The sequence below is a fragment of the Zophobas morio genome, unplaced genomic scaffold (genome assembly GCF_036711695.1).
Source record: "Zophobas morio isolate AGI-343-1 ecotype UQ-CSIRO unplaced genomic scaffold, CSIRO_AGI_Zmor_V1 ptg000024l, whole genome shotgun sequence".
Lineage (NCBI taxonomy): Eukaryota > Metazoa > Arthropoda > Insecta > Coleoptera > Tenebrionidae > Zophobas > Zophobas morio.
The window spans coordinates 7,651,860-7,674,671 of record NW_026972129.1 but is presented as its reverse complement, the minus strand read 5'-3'; the positions used below and the strand labels follow the sequence as shown (position 1 = coordinate 7,674,671).

Below are 22,812 nucleotides of genomic sequence, written 5' to 3'. Positions count from 1 at the left end.
TCGTCGCCGTGTGCCCACATGGTAGGAGAAAAGAGCCCATTGGCATCGATGTAATTTTCTAAAAGATAATCACAGAATGCCCTAATAGCGTCTAGTCCATTTGATATTAGATCCTCAAAGAAGGCATCCTCAATTTATAGGTACATTTTAGGTAAGAGTAGAGTAACATTACTGTAAGAATGACACCTCAATAAAACTTCGTCAATTCATTGTTACAGTTCATTTTATGCTTATTTGTGTCTACATAATTGAAATACCCTGTAATGAGGTGATGCAACACTGTGGAGCGTCATTTTTACCTGGATTTCTTAGGGTCTAAGGATGAGGTAAGAGAGCATTCAGGTAGTGAGACCAATTCGGACATTTCCCGAAGGGTAAAAGGGCCCAACTCCTATCTCTTTCAGGTCATTGCGTAATTCGGACTCCCAGGAAATAGCTTCCTTTATTAATTTTTAGCCATTCGTACATACAATTTCAAAAAATAAAAATATTGGACAAACAACACTCAAAGTATATTCGGTTTTCATTTTCCGAGGAGAAGACAGGGAAGTATTGTAATAATGTCTAGTCAACAAACGTCAAATTTGATGTTTTTTTGATGCTTTATAACACCTAGACTCTCTAGAGTATGAAAAAGTAAATCCCCCCATTGTGTCTGTCTGTCGTCTGTTGGCGTTTTTTTTTAGACAAATAATCTCCGAAACTACTAGACTGAGAAAACCTCATTTCAATTTTATAGAATAAAATGCTTCTATACTTGTACGAGTAGTTTATGAATTTACATTTTTCCGATTCTACCAAACAAAATATTTTGAAGTCTTGCAAATATTTTAAGCTTGACATAGTAAATCGCCAATAAAAATGTAGAATATTAGCTATTTATCTCTTTCAAAAAGTTATAAACGTCATCTCAAATTTTGCTAGTTTACCTACTTTCCTGAAATTTTGGAAATACAGTACTGTTGTTCAGAGGCGTATCAGACCATCTGGAAATCCGGAATTTTTTAGAGACGCCGGTAGCCATAGTAGATTAGGCTCCTATTCCACCATTCACTTTGGAAATTTTGCACTCTGCTCTTTTCACTATTCAAACTAACTTTCCGGCAATTTGGAAAGTGGAACAAAAATTAACAATAAAGTACAAAGTTCTTAGAAGTTTCACTCTTCATTTTACTTTGTATTTACAAAATAAAATTTACTGAACGCAAAGTCAGTTTGAAAAGTCAAAAGTGCAAAGTGTAGTAGAGTTGCAAAGTGAATGGAATAAGGCCCAAAGTCCCGGTGCCCGAATCCAAATTTTAAATAAATTTGAATTAAACAACATTTGTCAAAAATCGGCCATTTCGGTTCAGGTGTGTCGGTCTAAATTTCCTATACATATTAGAGATGTATCGACTACAGTCGGCCGACTATTTATAAATGCAACAGACAGTGGGTTTTTTTTTCTATTTCTCTGACTACCTTAAAAACTTGTTTTATTTTAATAAAAGGAATAACTGAAGTTTCTTTTTTTTTCCAAAAAATGTGTTAAATTTTTTTGAATAATTTTAACACTTAATTTTTTGTAGTAACCCAGTACAAAAATAAAGAATAACACAATTTAGGGCAGTTTATACAATACTTAACCAATTTTAACCATTTTTTTGGAAATTTTGAATTCGCTTTGCGTGTTTATTGGACCATATATCGTGACGGCGATTTCAGAATCGTAACTAGCGGAAGATTATCTACACTTTGACACCAATTTTCGGTCGATTAAACTAATTTTAACCGGTTTTGACAAAGCCGACTAGTCGGCCGACTGTAGTCGGTACATCTCTAATACATATACGTTGATTCAGCAGGTCCTATCCGTCTCTGCTGTTTTTATTGGTATTATACTGTACCTACCCAAACTGGCATATGTGTCCTCCCTCAAAAGCGGATGATGTCATCGCAAAATTTTATTATAAAATATTCTTTTTATAATAAAATTTTAAAAAGAATTCGGACAATTAAATTTTAAATTTTATGTAAGAAAATAACGTTGGACTGATTTTTGTATAATTTTTCGAGATGATGTTGTCAAATTTTTCGATAGGATAACATATACATTTTAGTTGATGTTCTGTAATTAACTAATCAAGTAATCACGTCAAGCTAGTATCTCGCCCAAATGTCAAAGAGATCTCGTAGGTAGTTCTAGGTCAACACTTTGGTAGTAAACCACTTTTGAGCATTGATACAAATATGCAATGGTATAAAAAGTACTAAGAAAAACTGATGGAGAAATTATGAGAGGTTGAAGGGTACAATAGTAGGGTTAGTAACGATTATATCGTGAACCTGGAAAGAAGCAAAACGTAAAATGTAAAATTATTAAAAAAGTAAATATGAACGATACGTATAGATAAGATACACAAAATAAACAATAAAAAACAATAATAATATTAATAATGTAATCATTATCTCTTATTTGTGAGTGCATTTAGAGTGATTTTGATAGTTTCAATTTGATTTAAAATACACAAGTATTTGAAAGCCACTTGATTGTGTCATTTCATCGACTGCATAATTTTTTAAGAGGCAATTTTCGATTTTTTTTTTGTTTTACCCATCGAGAGAATGTTAACGTTTCGTGAAAATAAAAAAATAATATTCGACTTTTTTCTTGCTGAATCAAGAATTTTTTGATCGGGTATTGTAGCATATACATGAGACATGACTGCTACAGTCTGTAGCAGCAATTTGACAAAAGTTGATTTTCCCAGCATTCTTCAAATTTTTCCCGAATTAGTAAACCATTTTCCACTCATTCACTGCTATTTCCATAAATTCTTTTACGACCATCAATAATTCCTTTTGTCTGACTCTTAACGTCATGTGCTTTAAATTGTCAAACCACGTTTTATCCAAAAAAAAGATGTTTCGTTCACGTTGTTAGTATGCTATTCTGAGATGAACAATTCTTTAGATTTCATGTTTCATACATAGCATAGTGAATTACACTGAGGCAAAAATAGTCATTAGTTTCTTTGGCAAATGTAGGTGTTTTATAACTCTGACTTTTCCAACTCGTTCGTATGTGAACAAAGAACATCTTAAACTGATAATGCTAAAGATAATCCGGCCCGGTCTAAAAGCGGCGTCCCAGTCAAACATATATAATCACTGTTTTTGTTGCAATACACATAATCATTTACTTATCTACTACGCTTTATAATGAATAATAAAATAATAACATCTCACTAATATACGCTTTATAATATTTATTGCAGTGAAATACGAGTTTTAAATGTTTTGTGACACTAAATAAAATTGTAAGTGTTTTTCCAATACGGGATTTTACCTGCTACTGGTGGAATGTCACAGGGAAATAAAATTTTAGTAAATATATGAGTACAAAAACTGACGTTTGTGGTTACTTCTGTGTTTGCACCAATAATAACGCAATAAAACTTGTTGGGAAGCACTGACAATGAACGCTTGCGCCGTCATTTAATTCATACCAGGATATCACCGACAAACGTATAAGAGTCACGCTTGCATGCACGCGACGAGGACAGCTCATCCGGCGTGCCACATTTCTAACTTCAATGCGGCGTACGCTGGCAAAAAAACTTCACATCAAAGTTGTAGTTTGAGGCGTTTGTGTCGGTGTCGGGTGCAGTCAAAGCAACGCTTCGCTTATCGAAAACGAGTGAAAACAATTGTGATAATTCGCACTGAACATGGTTTAAGTGTTCCGGGAAAGGTGTTGTGCAAAAATTTCGCAGTGACATAATCAGAGTGCTATAATCGCGATGGCTTTGGGTAACGGGAGCACCCCGAACGGGGGTGTTACCCAGGAAAAGGCCCCGGTGGTCAACGGGACTAACATGGAAACGCTACCGAGAGCTGGAAAACAGGTAATTTCCCACAGATGCTGCAGCGAAAGAACCAACGAGACGTCGAGCTTGTGGCATGCATTTGCGGCCGCTAACGTGATGAATGCGTTAATTGCTGCCATAAATGGAAGATTACGTAAACTTTACGTATCTCTTTAACCGGTAAAATTGGAAATTTTATCGCAGATTTGGCGGAATGGAAAGGGTTGCATGCAGACAATTTGGACGCGGCTGATTATCTAATTTATTTGATTGTTGTAATATCATTTTTAAGATGATTGTTTATGTTTACTGTAATCAAGAATAGAATAAATGTAAATAAACATTGGGTTCGTCCATGTTCGGAATGGCCAAGGACACTTTGTTGCTTAATTTGCAAATGTGTTTTCTGTAGTTCGAGTAAAATTTTGATTTTGTTGGGAATTCTCGTGTGATGAGCAACCTATGACTCATTTGTAAGTTGCATTCGAGGTGCCTTTGCAGCTTGCAACTTGCAACAAGCCAAAATTAGAAAATGCGATTGGTGCGATTAGAGATTAAAAGAAAAAATAAGGCGACTTGATGACTTGATCAAAGAAACAGTTTTTTTAGAGTTATAAACAATTCGTGTAATTAATTACACATTATACCGAGAGAGCAATAAAAACACGATCAAAGACAACCATCGATTGTTGAAGATTTGTCTTTGATAGAATTTTCATCTTGTCAGATTACCGTCAATTTGAAAGTTTGATTTGAAAATGCAAAAATCAAAGATACATTTTCAAAAATCCATGGCTGTCTTTGGTGGTGATTTTTATTGCTCTGTTGGTACCTTTTTGAGAAAGGTCCTGATTTAGTATTTTTAGGTTCTTACTTATTACTAGAAAACGTCAGATTTCTATAGAAACTTTATAAAAAAGCAGTTGACAATAGAGGTTTTCTTAGAAACAAACTTGACATATGCATAGTGTTTTTTAAGAGACCTACATTAAATCATACATTTCAAATTAGGTGCCGCCTACAAGTGATGACATTGTTAATTTCAACATGCCTGTACTTCAGTACAAGTTTAGTTTGGAGTATGCAGCGCCCACAAACAATGCCAATGCATTTTATGTGGGATATTTTGCAGCAGTATTGCCAATTCCCCAAAATACCCAGAATTATCGAAGAAGTTTTTTTTTTCAGGTTTCATGCGATCACTAGATCACTCAGTGGTTGCTCGTATTTTTATTTTATGTCGCTAAATAAAGCATAATTTTGAAATCACGACGAAGATGCGTTGAATCGTTCAAAGTCGAGAATTGCCTTATCCATCACTTTTTGTTATGGGGTGCGGAGATTGGGTTGGACATAGTATATACATTACATTTGAAGGTGTGGCAAATTCGCCATGTGCACGAATAAGAGAAAAACCCAACTGATTTATTGGATACAGTAAGAATGAAGTTGTTAGATTCAAAGAGTGGTCGAAATAACGCATACAACAAGATGGTTCATTAGTGCCACCATAGCGACATAAAATGCACCTGTTACAAGGTTACCAAAATTTGTGTAGGAAAGTGATATATAAGTATACTATATGCCTATATATATAAAATACTTGAAAGACGCAGATAAAACTTGGTAACAGAAAAATGTCATTTGCGTCAAAATTTTCAGAAGATCAGTATATTGTAAGGCAAGCGACACTCAGAGACGTTGGTTTAGCCACAATTCGTTGTGTGGTAACAATTTAGGTTAACACTGTAGTGTCACTTATATGTTACGTGAATTTTTAAACTTTAAGTTATCTTTTGAATCTATCGCTTGTGCCATTCTGTTGTGACATTTAAATGTGGCGTTTAAAATTTTACAATACTGATAAATAAGTAGAGGCTATTGTTGCGAATCCAGTTTTGCCACTAAGTTTTGTCTACGACTTTATAATGTGTAACTTCATTGACTTTAAAATTTTTAATAGTAAAAACTTGTTTATTGAAAATTTCAGAACAGGTTTTGTGGAAGTAATAAAGAAAAATTTGTTTCAAAGTCGTATTACTATTAATGAACAAACACCAAATCTTCATCTAATTTAGAAATGTGACGTGATAAACAATAGAAAATAGAATTTTAAAATGCAATACAAGAAAAAGTGCGATGTGGAATCGATGCAGACTATGAGAAATTATACAGAATTCATATACCAACTTCTTATAAAATTGACGTGTTCCTAACAACTAACAACACGCTTGCGAAATATCTCATTTAAAATGCATCGCTTATAGATTTTATATGCTACCAACCTAAAGTGCATCGCACAATATGTCTGCGGCGGCCTTTACATTTCAGTGAAAATTTGAATTAAATAATAAAGTTATGTTTAAGACACATAGGAAAGGCTGCGGTGTATTTTCCGGTTTGTCTGTTACTGCCCCTCTGTCGGTGATTTTATTCTTCGAAACTACAAACCATTTTTGAAGTTTCCGGTGTTTTAAAAATTGTCATAATGTGTAGTGGAACTTACGGTTCAAATTTTAACACTTTGTAAAGTTTTGTAAGAGACATCTTCAGGAAATAAAAGACAAGAACGGGAAGTTTTGGAGAGAAGAGAGCGCCACTAAGGTAAATCTCTTTTCTGACAAGAAAAGACAGTGCGAAGATTTTTCTTGAAGCCGCTTTTTACGAAAGTGGGCGAAACGTCGAAACCCATTTCATAATTGATATGGTCCAAACCGGGACAATGTTTTTGTGCGAGTATTATTTATTCTTGCCGTTAAAGTCTTCGTTTCCATTTTACTTTTAACTGTTAAAGTTGCAGTTAGATTTTAAATTTACAGTAAATAAAAAACAAAGACAAAACCAAGCAGGTAATCATAAATACTAACTTCTGACGTCTCTTTTTATAGCATTTTTTTAATAACCAGCCTTAGTTCTGAATTTCGGAATAATAATGTTGCCCTAAATACCTGCAACTTATATTATAAACATTATAATGTTGTCTTTTATGGTATAGTAATGTGAAATTTTCGCATATTAAATTTTGTGAAAATATTGTCTAAAGATTAACGAAAGTTACATTTGTGTTTTTGTTTGAATGTATGAATGGTGATAACGATAATTTTAGTTATTTTAATAATTATTTTGACCTCTTATCTGAAACAGAAAAAATTTCGATTACGTTTTCTAAATTAAGTCGGTGACCTAAGAAAAGGGAAGAAAAATAATACGTATAACATATTTTTTGTATAGTAAACTGATCTATTTTATTTACATATGAATATAATCTTTAGAAATGAAGCGAAGGGGGTTTAAGCAACAACCTTGATAAACGCAACACTATTGTTGAGTCAGACTGTATGGCGTAGTGACTGCTTTATGATAGTCTGGCGTACAAATTATGTAACATGAAACGCTGTTTTTTTTTATAACAAACTTTAGTCACAAAAGTCCTTTAATAGTACATATATGTAATAATATGTTTCAGATGTTAGGTGTTGCCCAAATAGTGTTCGCACACGGAGTATTTTATTTACTTTTGCCAAATTTTATCATTTAAGGAACGGCAGTGGAGTTTTGAACCTTGGGGGTACGTCCAGAAGAAATTAATTAAAATAGTTACAAGAATAAAAATTGTAAAATTTCTCATACGAGTAACTAACTGTAATTGCCATCGTATTTTTAGTACAAATTTTCCAATTTTATTGTCAATATTTTCAAAATCCGAATGTTGCCGTTATAAATACAAAATGCCTAGTCGTTGTTTTGCAATATATTGCATAATTATGCAACAAGTTTTTTCAAGTGATGTGAAAATTATGAAATGATGTCTAAAATGTAGAGCATAGCTCTCAAAAAAACTCGCATAGTATTATCCTCAACGTTGTGGCTTTGTATGATTCGATTTAAGATTATGACACTTTAAAAAATGCGTTATAGAATTCTGCAGTAGTTAACAATATCCAGCACAATACAATGGATATGGGTTGTGGGAATTTTCCTAAAATAGCTCAACATGTCTGCTATTTTTATAGTGATGACCACATTTTTCGTTTGATGATCATTATCTTCTATTTTTTTTTTAATTCACAACGAATGCGTGTGATTATTTGAAAGGATTTTGTATCGCGATACTAAAAGAACCTCATATTTAAATTTAAAGGACAGCAAAATGAGAAATTTATGCACTTCGGTCTCGATGACATCATTGCAGGCATGTATTAGCATTTTAAATTGATAAACAGTTTGCTGTAATAGCCACTTCCACTTCATGTCTACCTATAAATATCAAAGTTAAGTTTGTTATTTTGGAGCATGTGTTACAGGATCTTACGTTTGTTATTATTTTTATGGAACGAATAACGATTTTTTAATTGCTTTCACACTGTTGTTTGGCGCTATCTCATATGGTTATAATTGTATAATTTTACGCGGATTGTAAATTGTCTATGATGTTTTCACAACAGTATTGAGTGAAATTAATTACGTGCTTTAATTTTCTGTTTTGTTTATTTACACTGTTAGCTTGTGAAGTTTTATAACTTGAGTTATTAAATATTAGGGAGCGTTTACAAAAGGGTGCGATTTATGACACTCGGACGTTAATTTTATAACAGTGACATTACGTGTTAAGTGAACATAGTCCGGAAAATTCTCATTAGCTGAAAAAAAGTGGTATGACGAGCAACAGCTGTTAAACATATTAAAATTATATTTGTACGGTAAGATAGAAACTACCGCAGGGTTTTATTCGTTTTAGTTAGTTATAAAATTATTTTCAGTGACTGCAGGTTATTCACATAAATGGGTAATTGACGGTTCTCATTGCATAAGTTTAGGCCATGCAAAACATGTTTTTGGCTAGTTTATGCTCCAGAAGTAAAAAGGAATCCAAGGTTTATGAATTCTGACATAATAAAAACTTTACAGATTTGTTTAATGTAATTTTTTTACACGATGAGTTTTAAATAAGCATTTTTTTCATAAATATTCTACCTTGCGTGCTGAGTGATAGACCGTTTTCAAATTATTCTGAACTATGTTTTAAAACGAATTTTAAAAATTACGAGAGTCGTTTAACAAACAGAAAATCTATGTGATTTTGTTATTAGTATCACTTTATTTGCAAAATTCGGACAAACTGATGTAGAGTATGAAACAATAGGTCTCCGTTTCCGTCTGTCTCTCCTGTGTAGTCTGCTGTATGTATCGTTATTATTGCAAAGATTATTTCCAAAACTACTAGACCGATTTTTAAAATTTTTATGTATTTTAGGAATATCGTGTAGAATGTAAAACGCTAATCAAAATTTACCTAGTCATCTCCACCAATGATATGATGATGTCACCTCAAAATTTTACATTGTAAACGTTATTTCAGTTGTATAAAATAACATACTCGTTCACTTGAGTTTTATGAATATTATGAATCCGTCTTTGTCATCCTTGAAATACAGATTTTTGGAAGAAAAAAAAATCGAAATTGTATAATCTTCTAATATATAAAATTCTCGTGTCACAGTGTTTGTAATCAAACTCCTCCGAAACGGCTTGACCGGTTTTTATGAAATTTTTTGTGTATTCGGAAGGTCTGAGAATAGGTCGTAAACTATTTTTTATACCCCTAATAAGTGTTAAGGGTGGCCCGCCCAAAAAATGTTTTGTTTATTTTTTGGACACAATTTTTTATTTTTATTTCTTTAAGATTTGCCATCAAAAAATACATGTGACCCTAAATTTTCACCCTTCTACCACCAACCCTCATTTTTTAATAACGGTATTAGTATATGTATTTACTTTAATCCACAGATGCGCAATAGGGTGGCAAGATGACTGTTGAATATAATTATTGTCGTACGATAAATTTTTATGTATAGTTTATAATTTAATTTAATTAGGTATAATTTATTTCCTATTTTCTTTTTTAATTGTAAATTTTATTAATATACTGTCAAATTATTGCTTTGTAGTTCATATTCGTAGTATAAACAGTGTACTAAAGAATTTACCGGGGAATGACATACCTAATATATTTTTTACTTCCAGCTCTAGAAAAATTACGTTACTTTTTATTTAACTTTAAAAATAAGTAGATATTTAAATATTATTACAAAAAGGTATAATTGTTATCAAATAAAATTTGCGGAAAAGTAATAAAATGCTTTTGTTTGCGACACGCTTAACTGAAAAAATGTGCCAAAAAAACGCATAAAATAAACAACGGAATCCATTCTCACATTATTAGCATTTTGGTCAGCTACCGCCCGCTCAACATGGAATGCATTGTTATTTTGTTATATTTGCTTCTTACTGCAAATAGCGGTTCATGAATACGCAAATTTTGGGGTAGGTTCTATTGGTCAATTGAGGGTGTCCTTTTACCGCTCGAATTTCATCTTACGACCTGCCTGTTATTTCAAGGAATACGGTAGAGCGAATGAGGAATGAAATAAGATCCGGATGGTAAGGTTTACAATATTTTTGCACTCGCGACCTGTGTCATAGGACAAGGAGAATTTTAGTATTTTTCCTAGAGCAATAATTTTTGCATTTTGTTTACGACTCTCGTAAATGTATACTTTTTCCTAAACTGCTGAGCTGGTTATTGTGTAATTTTAGGTATATTTTAAGATTATAACAACCAATTTTTCCACCAAAATTTTGATGTCACCGTAACATTTTATCAAGTAAACCTGGCCTTAATTTTATCTTATAATATGCTTCTCTATCAGCGATTTAATAATTTAGTTATATTTTTAACTTTACGCCTACAAATTATCATAAAAAATAAATTTCTTCAAGACTAATTTTATAAATGTTATTTTAGAATTATACATCAGTGGACATAGCACGAAGTGAAGCTTGATTTATAATCTAGAGTAATAAGTGTATGATTAATTGATTATATGTCGTCCACTAAACTTTGTTAATTTATCCTTTTCAAAATTTTATTTATTTAATGATTAAATTTCACTAGAAATAAGTAAACCACAATAACATGTTACTGTATCATCAGTCATCACTGTTATTTTAGTCTTTACGCAAAGTGTCTGTGTGATAAAGAAACTGGTCTAATAAAGTTATTTGGATAAAACTTCCGTCGCCCTTTAAATATACATAGTTGATTTTAAATAATAAATAAATAATTCTAATAAACATCATTTTTACGAGTTCGTTACAATGGGTGCAATAAATCCGATTTACTGATCAAGACCTTCTCCTATGTAATACTAATAAATGAAAATTATTTCAATAAGCACGTGGTCTACCTGATGGTCTGCCATTGAGGGATTCGCTGTAAAATGCTTATGAAGTCGTAAACGGACTATATCTTTACTCTTTAGCCGAACTTTTGTAATTCATTTTTACTGATTGAAAAAGAAAAAAGACCCACATTTTTTAAATTGTGCGAATTCTGTACAAAATGTTTGATACTGTATGATTGTATTGAATATACTTAGCAAATGAAATTGTAAACTTGTAAACTCTTGGATATTAATAAAAGTAGAGTTCTTTTGATTTTTCGCAGAACCAAAGGAAGCTTTTAAGTGGGGCATAATTGCTTACGAGAAGATGGTATAATTTTTTTCCGAATGTAACCCACCTGTTTTTTTTTTTGTGATTTTTAGTCATAATAGTCAAAAAAATTATTTACATAAAAAATTGTCATGCATGTGGATAAAGGACGATGGACAATTTAACCTGTAAAGTTATTATCAAAAGTCTGTTCAAAATAAGTACACTTACAGTACGACTCGAAATAATGCACGTTATATTCTAAATAAAACTAGTCAAATTGATTGAGGCTATCTTTGTAAAAGATGAGGAAGCTTAATAGTATTTTTAATAAAACTATTTGTTGTGGGCGGCATTAGTTGATTGTATGAACAAGTGTTTCTTATTATAGACGTTCTTGTGTCTGAATCTCATACATTGTGTCTGTACGTGTGTATGCGGGTCACATAATTGTTTTTGTAACTGTGAGATTTTTATCTTCCAGGGAAAGTATTTTGGTTGTATTTTCTGAATACATAATAGTCACTCTGTTAGCTATGTCGCAAGTGTCGTTAATATGGTGCGAAACCGAAGGTCGAGCGGTATATGTAGAGTGAGTTATGTTGTGTCCGTTTTGACAAGATTAAAACAAAACAATATTTTTTGAGCTTTTTTTTATAAAGCTATGGGTTTATGTGAAAAAATAAAGAATAATTATCATAAATATTGTGTTGGTAATCCGTTTAGTTTTAACGTTAAACATGAAACATATATCTGTAACGTAACCGTAACGGTTTAACTTTAGAAATTTTTTTTATCAGTTCTAATTGAGTTTCTCCGTCCATAATATCGGAAACACAATTGATTTTGAAAGGTTGACTTATTTTAGATGGGTCGTTTAGGTTTTGCTGCCCTAGATCTTTTTCCAGTTATTTCAGTTTTCAACACCAAATGATAAAGGTCGTTTTCCGTTAGGGTCGCACAAAAAATTACGTGTCTCATTTTAATAACTTACTACGGAAGCTAAAAAACGAAAGCTAATGACGCTAGCTTGATGATGCTGGCTGGTATACCTACAAACGTATTACATCCAAATTATATCAGCACAATCCGTTTGCCCCATAACCCATAACCGTTCGACTTCTAGTCTGCAGTGATACGTAACCAGGTTAACAAAAACATTTGAATAAGGTAATGTATGTATCATCTAACATTTACATTTTCCTTCAGAAATTATGCCGTTAAAAATTATTATCAACCAGTAGAAATATTTAGGTTAATTAGTAATTAGCCAAATGTAAAAAGAGAAGCTTATATATCAGATAATAATGATTCAGTTGTGATCGTAAGCACATTCAACTAACTAATGATATGCAACGAATACAGATTACGAACAGATATGATGACATGAATTTGAATACTTTTTTGGCGTTTGATTTTAATAAAGTAACATCTTTGATTTGAATGATTGGTGTAAATTTGGTAAATATTTTTCGGTTTACTCACAGGCCAGCTATCATTCAACACACATGTAGGTCAATTATTAATAACACTTGAACTGAATGTGTACTCGCGAAAGATGAGTCATGATGATCCTTTTGTGCATTCGTTCTTGACCGCAAACATTTTTACAATCACTGATAAATAATTCATTTCACATGCAATAATGGTGGTAAAGTGGGCGTGTTTCGCGTGACTGAACTTCCTCACTTGTCATTCCTGCATTACTCTTCATAATCAATTAGCCATAAAATAGATGAACACCATACGACGATTAATAATTGTATTATGAAAGCATTTACATACTTTGTACGTGTTGAGAAAATCATTTAGTGAATAAATTCTTCGCTGTGTAACTGGCTACAGGATTTTTCAATGACATGCGCTTACATAAAAACGGAAGTATTAGGTGCTATTAGGTACCTGTTTTGTTTGTTTACCTGTTTCCTGTCGGCGTGGTAATTGCAAATTCTTTACTTATTTTATTGTTTCATTCATTTCGTCACTTGTTGTGAGAGAGTTTTTTGGTGGAAACTTAAATGTAATGAAATGACTTGTGAATCGTGTGCATGTATTTATGGGCGCTTAGTGGTTAAGGCCAATAGCCTTTTTCTCGGTTAGTGCCAAATCGTAACTTTCACTTTTATAACATGCAACGCGTATGTGCCACATCTAGTACGAAGTCAGTTGAAGATAACATGTTTCAAATTGTTTTTTTTTTTATATATAATTGTTTACTTTTGTTATACTTATATTATTAATTATATCAAGTCAATTTTTGTTTATTTTTGCAGGTGTTGTGATGTATACTTATACTTATACTGTATGTATATATATCTTATGAAAAAAATTGTCGAAAGTACTTTTTTGTCTCCATTATGTAACAGCCCTTTACACATTGTAATTTATATCGATAGTTACAGCGTAGTTTCTTAATTTCGTTTCTCGTTTTAACGCATTTGTATTTTCGCACAAAGCATGCAGTTACGCAGTTTCATAAATAAATGCGTACACTCTTCCTTGCGGAGACACACGTGTGGTGAATTTTTAGAAACTGGTGAACTTTTTCAAGTGGGAGTCAGTTAACTTATAGACGATTTGAGTTGTTGTTAAAAATAGTTGATTACACTGTAAGGGATGCAGGTGATTTTTACCAGCCACGGACCATGTTTGCGCCCCAGTGTCAGGGAGGACAGGCAAAATAGTCTCGAGTTGTATATAACATATAACATTTTTTCCACTTCCGGACTTAATTTTAAGTAGAAAACTTATTCACGCAGAGTCGCCTTTTTGTTATATAAATGAATGTTACAATTTGATTCAGCTTGAAATGTTTTTTTTTTCTTACTTCCCTCAGGGATGTGTGTTGTTAACTTACTTCCCGTTGCTAATAGCAATTAAAACTTGTTTAGTAAAATGGACTTACTTCCATGAAATTGATATATTGATACTGTACTTACAATGTAGGAACTGGAAAAATATATTTTTATCCCTCTTGGTTTTCGATACATCTCTAACTGCCAGAAACCAGAAACCGAGGGATATTTTTATGATTATTGATATCGGTTGGTATTTTACGCTTGTCATTCTGTCAAGTGGGTATTTGAGCATGTTTTTGCAGTAAAGCAAAGTTTTGAATTAGAATACCCAATTTAAGGTAACTGTTAAAAGGCATTCGAATTCGTAATTCTCGGTCATCTGTTGGATCCTAATCACTTTCGGCTATGAAGGCACTTACATTTTCCTAATTATATACCGTCAAGAACAATATAATCAATAACAATTCTATTTATATAAAAATCAGCACAAAAAATCTTGTACATCACTCGCTCAGAACATGTTTTTGCGAATTCTAGTTATTTGCAGACTTTGCCCATCGATTCGTCCCGTATTTTGATGTTTTCATGACTTCTACAGTACGTCTGTCTGTCTGTCAATGTGTCTCTCTGTCCGTCTGTCTGTCTGTCTGTATCAATTTTTATTATACAGATAATAATAATTTTGTTTCCCACAAACATGTGATTGCAAAAAGTCATTCACGCTACTAAAACAAGCACACACATATTTAGTTGGAACATATGTTAGCGTTAGTTTTTTAGATAAAACAAGTGTTCCAATTAAAATTCCGCGGCCTTATACCTTCAGAACGAATAGAAATATTGAAATTCCATAAACACCATTGTCTTTAGCTTGAAGAGGAAAGCTTTGTTTAGTACACTGCAAATATGACGCATATATGGCGGTCGATGTTTTTTTTACAACGTAATTTTTTGACAAATTTTGATAGACCGTTAAATTGTGATTAAATGATGTACAATACTTATACATATATTTATTTCATTTTCAGTTGATAAAAAAAATAAAATTTAAGAGAAAGTTGACGAATTAATTACTTTGTCTGCGTGTACCTGTTGACAAAACCTCAACATGTATAACATCTTTTATATCTGGAACTAAAATTTTTTGTCTTTTTCCTAGTGCTTTCCGTATCTCTTAATAAACAATCTGCCTGAAGAATTACTGGTATTTTAAAAATCTTTCAAATGAAAAGTTTTATTTAACATTATCTCTTGAAGGTGGAACACTAAATACTGTAATGAAAGTTACTTAACAATAAATACAGAAAATGAAGTGCAAACGTGTTTTTTTTTAATTTAAAATGTAGAAGAAACAAGTCGCCACCACAAGTATTCAGCGTTTATTTAGATTGCTAACATGTTTCGATAGAGGCTAGTATCACCACCAGAGCTATGTATGTGTATGTTAGAAACAGGAAATTATGTAACAAATACAAAAATATGTGAACACGTACCATAGGATTCATGAAACATTGAAAAACAATAAACTCTGAACACTTGTGGCGTCGACTTATTTTTTCTATGTTCTAAATTTATGAAACCATGAACATTTTGCATAGGACGGAAATACTAGAAAATGTTTCTTAAAAAAAAAAAAAAAAACTCGAACCAGCTATAACTTTAAAGAAATAAGCTTTTACCGAGTTTAATAGTACGCTAAAACGAGTATACAGGGCGTTATTGAAAGGTACGTACAACAAAATTGACAGTTCTTCGCGAAGTCTAAGAAGTCTGAAAAACTTATTTTGTGTTATCAAAATTTTAAGGGGAGAATTAACGCTTATCCAACCTTTTTAGACGCTACTCAAGGATCAATTTATTTATTTTGGTAAATCCTAGCAACTGTAACAATAATAAAAAAATAAGAGACCCTTTTGTTGCTATAGAAACGAAAGATGACCTTTTTATCAGAGGCGAACAACGAATTTGGACATACATTTTAATAATTTTTATCTCTAAAAGGAGAACACTTTTACCTGAGCTTTTTTTTACTTTTAGCATCCATACTTCGAGACCAATTGCCGATTTTATTTTGTACGCACCTTTCAATAACACGCTGTATAGTTAAATTTTTGAAATTGGAATCTTTGTGGCAAATTTATAGTTGCGCAGTGTAATCTCCAACTGTTGGACCGCTTGGTTGGCAAATTTTGTGTATATTTTAGGAATATCGTGTCATTAGTAAAACGCTAATCAAAATTTGTTAAATTAATTCCACCAACAAAATGATGACGTCATCTCAAAATTTTGAATAGTACATGTTATTTAAATCATCTTGAGTTTTCGCCCTAAATGTTCATATTTTCGAAAAAAAAAAAAATCAAATGTATAACAACACAAACAACTTAATTTTGAAACTGCAGTACTGAATCCTCTTAAATCTTGCAAACATTTTAATCTGATCGTAAGCATGGTTAATCTAAATTTATCCGTGGATCACCACCCAATAAATTTCAAAATCTTCTCGAATAAATTCTCACTAAAATGTTGTGGTTTATCAATGTATTCATATTATTTTTAACAATGACTTATGCAGGGTGAATTAATGAATGATGCAATTTATTATCAAATCAATCCGGTTCACCTCATTTTCTCGAAAATTTGGGAATACAGTACTGTTAATGTTAGTATTACTTTGCACCTACCAAACTCGTATACGTGTTCTTGTTAAAATGTTGACGTCTTGCTTGAGACATACTCATAGCATATTTCTTTAGTTTTATACTTTGACATTTGAAATTTAAAATATTTGTCACGTTGCATACAGTGTCAGCACCCCCGTAATGTCAAAAATGACAAAACTAAAAAATTAAGGTTACAATATAGGAGAAATCATAAAAAAATAAAATTAGCAAAATCAAATTTTATAAATTTTTGAAAAAGCTGGATATGTTGTACTGTACTTCAGGGACAAGGGAACTTTTGTTTAAATAACCTCGGACCGATTTTTTTTTAATCTTGTGTAAACATTTCTAAATAGGAGAATGTACAACCAAAGCAAACAAAAGTGCACTCCTAAGGTGTATTTTGTAATAACAGCACATCACGTTTAACAAAATGGTTAAACGTGATGTGCTGTCATTTAATTATTTAATGAATTCTAGTGTATTGCGAATATTTCAAAAAAGTTCGTTACATACTCGTATGTAGATTCGTGTTTTTCCATATACTCTGTAATACCTATATTTCATAGTAATCTGTCCAATAGGTTTGAAGATTACTTGCTTAATAAAACGGCCGTCACATAAATATACAACAAACAGAACGGAGGACCTACGTTTTCTTATGGTAGTACCTGTTTTCATAAGTACTTTTAGCTTATGCCCGAGAAGTAAAAAGGTTTTACCTGAACATGTATCATAAAATCATTACACAAAGTTGTAAAACTACTTTTTTGTCATTTTTTTTGTTTATTAGATACAAATAAGGGGTTACTAACCAAATTTAAGCATGTATTAGGTTTGAACAACAAATACATAGATGGTTTGCGGAAATGTTAAGTTTCTTGTTTAGTTGAGAATTGTGTATTTGGTTCAACGATGGAACGATATATTCTGACCCCGCCCTTTATTATTTATGCAGAAGTTGGGATGCGCGTGTTTTTTGTCGCTAACATAAATTTTTATGTGTATTTTTTTTTGTACAGATTTTTACTTTTTTTAGAGTTTTGCGACATCGCTTATGTCATAATGCTAATTTAGTGACCTCATTTGAGTTTGTTAATTGAACTGACCTTACTAGTGTGATATTCATTAAAATTAGATGTGTTATGTCTAACTTGGCTACAATAAAGTGGCGGTTTTTAATTATTAATGGTATTTCCATGCTGACCTTGATTACCTGCGATTGTCGTTACATCCCCATAATATTAGTACCGCCAATTTCATTGAAGTCGATCGATTCATAACGCCCTTACTTCTCCTATCTTGACCTGGCGATCTATTTAACCTACTTTTCCCGTTTGATGTTCTTTATCGACATAAGGCGGTGCAATTTAAAATATTTTCACGTTTCAGGTTTTTTACTCCCAGAGCCATCATATATAAGATATTGTAGTAGGATCACCTTGAGGAATGTATGATTGCATTCCAGGTCGTGGAGTAGAAAAATGTTTGTCTATCTTTGCTTTGTTTGTTCGCTGACGATGTATTAGACAGATAGACAATCGGCCGGTATAATTATTATTGTGAATATAATACCTACCTATTAATCGAAAGTAACGTATTCAGAAAATATGAAGATGAAGTGTCAGAAACAAAACGGAGAAGAAAATATTGTTAAGTAATTTCACATTAAAAGTATATCAAATCCTATTTTACCTGTGACTTCATAGTTGGATCCGTAGTGTGTACGTGCGGGTTACCCCAAAAGTGTTTCTTCTATGAAACTTTATAGTTTCTCTCGTGAATTACATAATATATATCAAAATTTTGATGGGATATTAATATTGATTTATGAATGGAATATGAACTAAAATTTATTTATTGACGTCACCTGAAAAATTTATAAAATAAAACTTTATAAAAAATGTGTTGAAATTATTTGTATACATTTTCTTTCGCTCGAAAGCACATTGATTAATTAATTTCTTCTAGACCATCCCTGTATAAACAGTCGGATATCATTTGTGTGTGCTGTGACTAACCCCTGCGTAAGAAGTGTGTAACCCCGTATTTTCGGCGTTTTCATTGAACTCTCTGTTTGGCTTAGGTGATCACCAGCGCTGAAGTAAACAAACAAAAAACAGTCGTAAAAAGTAAGAGTGGTTTAATAAACTACATCTATGGGGATGGAAGTATGCTATCTCGTACAATTCAAGTGAGGTTACACGTCGCCAATTTTAAGATGACATCAGTAACTTTTTGGAAGGGATGAATTGATAATACACTGATTAGCGATTTATCGTGTTTACGTTAACATTAAAATCCCTTTCAAAATATCACAGTATTTTGGTTTGTAGTTTCTAAGATGAATTGTAAATTTCTGTTGTACAATTTTTAATTTTTTCTCAAAAATCTCAATGGGTATGGTTAAAAATAAGTGAACTAATAAAGCCATTCACTGGCGTCCACCATTTGTGTGGAACAATGGACTTTGGATTATAAATGAACTTCAGTTGAGTCAAGAATAATATGTAGTGTTTGTGTGTATTTCTATTTCTAGTATAATTTTTATTCGATACAGTGTAATTAAAAAACGGGTTATGCAATAATGGAGCTGCTTTTAAAAGTGGAGGTTTAAACATTATTATGAAGCATTACGTCATTTTTATCTTCATTCAGTTGAATCACCGACCATGTTGATGTTTTTACTGCTATGCAAATAGTGATTGGCAAATTTAAACAGTTTAATTACGTAATCATCTGTCACCGGTTGCTGTTATAACACATATGTAGAATTTGATGCAGGTATTACGACCGCCAAATGAAAAACATAAACAAAGATGTAATTGTTATTAAAATTGTTATGACTGATATTTTGGAGCAGATTTTCCAACAGTAGAATAATTTTCGACTGCAAGTTCATTTGTTTCGAAAATATTCCTAGAGGAAAATTTCTAATAAATGATATAAAAATATGGACCTAATGTTCTTGTTTCTCTTTACGACCTAAGCGAAAAATACTAGCGTCTTCACTTTGAATTATGTGAAATTCAACAATGAGATGTAGCGACTTTGATTTTAGCACCTACCTATCATGTGTAGGTACGATATTTGTTAATGGTTGCGTTATATAAATCGCACCAACTGTAGTTGGTGGAAACTAACAAATATTTATACGGCTGGATGAATGTAACTTGTTCATTCTAAGGAAATAAGACAGCTTGTGTAAAGCTTGCGATCGGAAAATATTGGTCCATTTGGCTAACGGCTAATTTTGTTTTCTCGAAGTTTCAAACTCCCTTGAAGTATGAAAAAGTAGGTTCCGTTTGTCTATTATCTGTAGATGATTTTAGTACATACGTAATCTCCGAAAGCATTTCCCTAATGTAAAATTTTGTCTAATGATTCTCATAAACAATTTGATGATGTTATCCCAGAATTTGCTAGATAAATCGTCTTGAAAATGTATAAGATATTTTGTATCTACACTTGCGGCTTATCAATGCACCGATTGTTTCAAAAAAAATTAGCAATCGAAACAATTGATTCTATTAAAAAGACCGCTTGAAACATACGCATAACATGCTTCTTTGCCTGTAGGTTAATAACCCACTGCTATTTTCATTTCCATTTTCAGTTATAGGGGTTATCAAAACAGAAGAGAAATCCATAAAATTTTGTACCTTATTTAAAAAAAACTGGACTTGTTTAAATGATTGTACTTTAGGAACGAGGAAAGTTCTAATTAAACAACTGTAAACAATTTTTAATCTAAAGTTACTTTTTCTGGTTTACCATATTATAATTGTTCAGTATTTCCAAGAGTCTTTACTTTTCGAGCGGTAGCTAAGGAAGTATAATAGGATAAATCCGAGGAATGGCTAGTTTCGTGTTTTTTAGACTTTTATGAACTGTAGAGTGGGAAAAATATGTCTTCCGTTGACGTCTGTCGTGTGTGTTTGGACCGATTGTTGTCAAGTTTTATATGTATGTTATTATTATGAATGATAAAATGCTAACTAAATTTTGTCTAATCATTCGCACCAACAATGTGATGATGTTTCTTCAAAATGTTTCATAGTAAATACTATTTAAATGGTATAAAAAAATAAAATAACAATTTTCTGGATTTTGTTGGACTTTTTTACTTCAGTTACGAGGAAAGTGGTGCCCAAATAACTTTAGACCAATTTTCGTATGCAAGAAACCTCGTGTTTTGTGATTTTTATTTTTTTATTTTGTGGTATATTCTTCAATAAATTATCTGCACGAACTACAAAGAACTATAAGAAGTTCATTTACTCGAAGAGAAAATTGGTGTTTCATAAATAATTTTAATCGGTCGGTTCTTTTAGAAAAACTTTGTGCAGAATTTCATATATTATAAATGTCTGATTATAATAGCAAACGGAATAAATTTTGCATTTAGTTTTGAGAAATTAGATACATTAAGAGATTAGTTGATTATGAGGAAAGTTTGGGGTGAAAGTTTTGTTTGCTTTTAGATCCAATAAATCAGGAGGTGTCTGGCATGAAATTAGAATTACAAATTTTCTGTGTCCTCAAACACGACACTACAGTCTTCTTTTTTGACGACAACTTTATAAATTTTATTAAAAACTTCCTATATTGGAATATTAAAAATTATTCTCTTGGTTCTAAATGTTTTACCAAAAAAAAAAAATTACATCTGCGGTATTTTATTTTGATTTTGACTGAACTATCAAATTACCACAAAACTGATATCCCTATAAATAGTAAGGAAATTACAAAATATACAACAGGGAGTTTATAAAATGTTTGCCTAGGAATATCATGAAATTGATTTTATTCGTCCTAGTTTTTTATTCTGGAGTGAAGACCACTTTTCTGATTTAAATTGGACGAATAATTTTGTAATAGGGACATTTTTACGAATGTTTAATTCCAATATATGGAATATTTATAATTTTTGTTTGTCTCTTATTGATTACTGATTACTAATTAATTAAATTATGCCGAAAATAGTAAAATGATAACCATAATTTGTCTGCACACCTCCCCCCTAAAAACTTAAGACGTCACAATATGGATTTTGTTAAATAAAAGAATCTCATTTGAGATGTGGTTTAATAATAATCTATTTGTATGTATAAAATGGTACATGCGAGTCGTCCTAAAAATTTGTAGAATTTGTCTATAATTATTTTATCTTTGGAACTACCAACAGACTGGTTTGAATTTTTAATAAGACGAGAATGCTAACCTAGTGATCGCAGAGTTGACCCAGTGTTTGTAATATTTTTTGTAATTGTTAACAATTTAATTTTGGAAACATAACACATTTGCATTAAAAGGTTCATGAGAGATGTACCTATGTATGTGGGTTATGTTCCAGAGGCGAAGGAAGTTTTCCTTAAATACTTACATTTTTTTAGTATTTACATTTGCGGCAGCTTTGTAAGAAAATTTTCTACAAACTTCGAATGATCTTTTTATGTTTTTGGAAATGATGGCATCTTACGAAGTGTAGCAAAGTAGCACTTGGTAAAAATTTATAACGGAAAATAGAAAAAAAAATAAGTTATTCAAATATAGTAAATATTAATTCAGCATTTTTGGAATGGTGAAAACAATATAAAATATGCTGCTCTATACTTACCTAAACCACATTTTCACGTTGTCATTTCTTTTTGAAAAAAATATGGCACTAAGCGTTATTTCCTATTAAGTGTTTGGTTTATTTTGATGGTAAAACAACCCACGAAAAGATTTTAATCGTGAGCCAAGAGATAGAATGTATGGTCGAAACTCACCACGCACTGAACATCCCGTTAGTTGAAGATAAAAATCTCTTGCAGTTAATCGAAACGTTCACTATGCATATAACGATTTTGGTGTGCAGTTAATTATTGCAATGGAAAAATCTGGTCAAATACCAGCAGGCAGCAATGCCCATATGCAGATTCACTGTCATTATTGCCTAATATAATAAATATATAATATAATAAACCTCATCCAATCGAGAATGTTTCTTTAACTCAACGTGAA

At 31.8% G+C, this 22,812-nt stretch overlaps 1 protein-coding gene across 5 annotated transcripts in view; it reads left to right on the top strand.

Moving 5' to 3' along the window:
• The first annotated feature begins 3,590 nt into the window (after positions 1–3,590).
• The window catches only part of LOC135135085 (ankyrin-3-like), a 64,514-nt gene continuing 45,292 nt past the window's right edge, over positions 3,591–22,812 (top strand). For 4 of the 5 annotated variants that reach the window (XM_064064047.1, XM_064064046.1, XM_064064048.1 and 1 more), the window contains exon 1: positions 3,593–3,887. In XM_064064047.1, the coding sequence (XP_063920117.1) occupies positions 3,783–3,887 (105 nt within the window). In that variant the 5' untranslated portion in view covers positions 3,593–3,782. Of the gene's footprint in view, positions 3,888–22,812 lie in introns of all 5 variants that reach the window. The other variant, XR_010281435.1, reaches the window with a different exon arrangement.